Here is a 2,638-nt window from a genome sequence, read left to right as displayed (position 1 = left end):
CCTTATTGTTTCCTCCCTGCTGTTACTGTAACACAGAGAGCATTAATGAAGGTCCATTGCCATTGTCCAAGTGGTGACCAGATTGTTGAGCCACTGCTGACTAAACCTTCCTCGAGGAAAGAGTGTTCTTCAGGAGAGGAAGGGAGGCTCTGTTTACTGGTTCCCCCTGTACAGCAGCTCTGCCCAGGCCTTCTCAAACTGAGAGCACAGTTTGATGCTAAGTAGTCGACCACAATACCGCGCAAAAGGCCCTTCAGCCCACAGTGCCTCGCTCTTTGAAAGAGCTGTCCAATTCATACCACTCTGTTGCTCTTTCTCCATAGTCCTGCAACTATTTCCTTTCTGACAACATATCCCATTTCCTATTGAAGCATTGAATCTGCTTTCATCACCCTTTCAGTCTATTGTGCTGTTGGTTGTGGAGAAAGGATTTGAACTACCACATGCAGGTTGGCTGGAATGTCTGGTTTGACAGGGTTTAAGTTAAGTAACAGTGCCAGCTGATGAACAAAAGCCCCTTGAACCAGGCCCGGTCAAGGCAGTGGACTGGGTAGAGTTAGTTTACAGCGTATCCAGGTAACCCACAGTACAGGAGCTCAGCAATAAGAAACAAAACCCTTTTAGTTCTTGATCTACAGCGAGCCGGCGGGACTCTAACTCTCACTCAGCCCTCACAAAATTGCAAATCCTGTTCAGCGACTTGCAAAACCAATGCTAACCCAATGACCTCAGGATCATGGGTCACCAAGCCAAAGGGGCTTCCCTCCAGCTGGTGGGTTTTGTGCTGGGCACGGTGGGCTGGATTGGTTCAGCCATTGCCATGGGGCTGGTTCAGTGGAGAGTCTGGCAGGTGAGCTCAGTTGAGATCACCTCGGGCGTTGCCTGGGTTGGCATCTGGAGGGTCTGCTTCTACAGCCAGGTACTGATCACCCCACCCTACCAACGGATGTCCTGCCAGAGACTGGACGCACTCGATCGATTCATCCCATTCGAGATTGTCATCGCTCAGGGACTGCTGCCGGTAGCCGTTCTTATTGGCGCCCTGGGGAAAATTGCCAATGTTTACGGGCTGAGGAACGTCTATTTTGGCGAAGAACAACAACCCAGGCGAACCTGGCTTGCGTTTGTGGTTGGAGGAGCTTTCCATATCCTTGCTTGTGTCTGTGTGGTGATACCTGCTGCCTGGAACATGAGGTCTGTGGTGAGTAACCAGGAAATAATATTTCCGCCTCACTTCCACTTGCCTGGCACACCGCAGAGCCAGGTGTTGGGAGTAGCTGTCTACATCGCCATTTTCTCATCGGCCCTGCTCTTCCTCGCTGGGGTCTTCCTGGTGAGTTACAGTAAATTCTCCGGAGTGCACCCTTCTGCTGAGGAGCTTCCTGACAGCTCCAGCTTGGTCTCTGGTTACACAATGCAATCGGAGAGCAGCTTGTTTACCAAGAGCATCTCCAAGTATTCCCTTTCGAGCGATGGAGTGGACAATCCGACATTCAATTCCGAGGAAAACCTTTAAGGGTTACCGAGGGGTCTGGGAAACTTGAACTAAGAGCTGCGGCCCAACATGGCTTCTCAAGCTACGGATCAACATTTAGCAGTTCCTTCAGGAAACAAACCTGTTCTTGGAAGTGGGTCAACAGTCCTGGGACATCAAGGCACGTTTTATATCGATTGACACCTTGGTCAAGACTGGCTTTTAGCTGGACTCTGAGAAAATTTACTCAAAGAACCGTTGCTATTTATTGATTATTAATAAGACATCTACAAAATTATGATGTGGTTTGATAATGTGGGAATCCAAGACCAGAGGCTCTAAATATAAGGCAGTAATTAATACAGGCAGTTCTCGTCTTTATGGCATTCACGTTATGAAAAACAGAATTTATGACATTTATACATTACACCCTGTTTCGGCTTTACAACACTGGTTTTGACTTTACAACACTACAACAGCAAACTGTTGGGGCGGCACGGTGGTTAGCACTGCTGCCTGACAGTGCCAGGGACCCTTGGGTGACTGCCTGTGTGGAGTTTGCATGTTCTCCCCGTGTGTGCGTGGGTTTCCTCCGGGTGCTCCAGTTTCCTCCCACAGTCCAAAGATGTGCACGTTAGGTAGATTGGCCATGCTAAATTGCCCCTTAGTGTCCAGGGTTACAGGGATAGGGTGGGGTAGTGGGCCTTGGTAGAGTGCTCTTTCACAGGGTCAGTGCAGACTCAATGGGCCGAAGGCCTCCTTCTGCACTGTAGAGATTCTATGATTCTAAAAATAAAGGAAGATCGAATTGAGTTATCTAAAATGATTTTTAAATTGATTAAATAGCAAAAAGCAATACCCAAAGGGCATGGATTTAAAGTAATTTGGCAGAAGAATTAGAGAGAAGTTGAGTTGGGCTTTACCACCTGTTATGTTCCTTGATATTCCACCTTTCACAGCTTCAGGAAGGGTAAATTGCTTATCAGATACAGAAAATCTCACAAATTTTAACGTGACAAAAGCCCCAGTTTAAAACTAACTGACACAGCAGAAACTGGTGAGTCAGGTGCCTGTTTGACAAACAGTCTGAGTTTGCTTAATACTCATTGTAAACTCTTCAAAACTACAAAACATCAAATAAGGACGACTCTATACGTGGGATTA

General features: G+C 47.3%; 1 protein-coding gene across 1 annotated transcript; it reads left to right on the top strand.

Moving 5' to 3' along the window:
- The first annotated feature begins 736 nt into the window (after positions 1-736).
- Positions 737-1,516, top strand: cldn34a (claudin 34a). Its single transcript, XM_038802324.1, has one exon. The coding sequence runs from the start codon at positions 737-739 to the stop codon at positions 1,514-1,516; it is 780 nt and encodes a 259-aa protein (XP_038658252.1).
- The last annotated feature ends 1,122 nt before the right edge of the window (positions 1,517-2,638 follow it).

This window comes from Scyliorhinus canicula, chromosome 7 (genome assembly GCF_902713615.1).
Source record: "Scyliorhinus canicula chromosome 7, sScyCan1.1, whole genome shotgun sequence".
NCBI lineage: Eukaryota > Metazoa > Chordata > Chondrichthyes > Carcharhiniformes > Scyliorhinidae > Scyliorhinus > Scyliorhinus canicula.
Note: the sequence above shows the minus strand (reverse complement) of the source record. Positions and strands in the feature narration are given on the sequence as shown.

Bases quoted from the DNA above. Each gene is read 5' to 3' on its own strand.
- cldn34a (XM_038802324.1), top strand. From the start codon at position 737: ATGGGTCACCAAGCCAAAGGGGCTTCCCTCCAGCTGGTGGGTTTTGTG.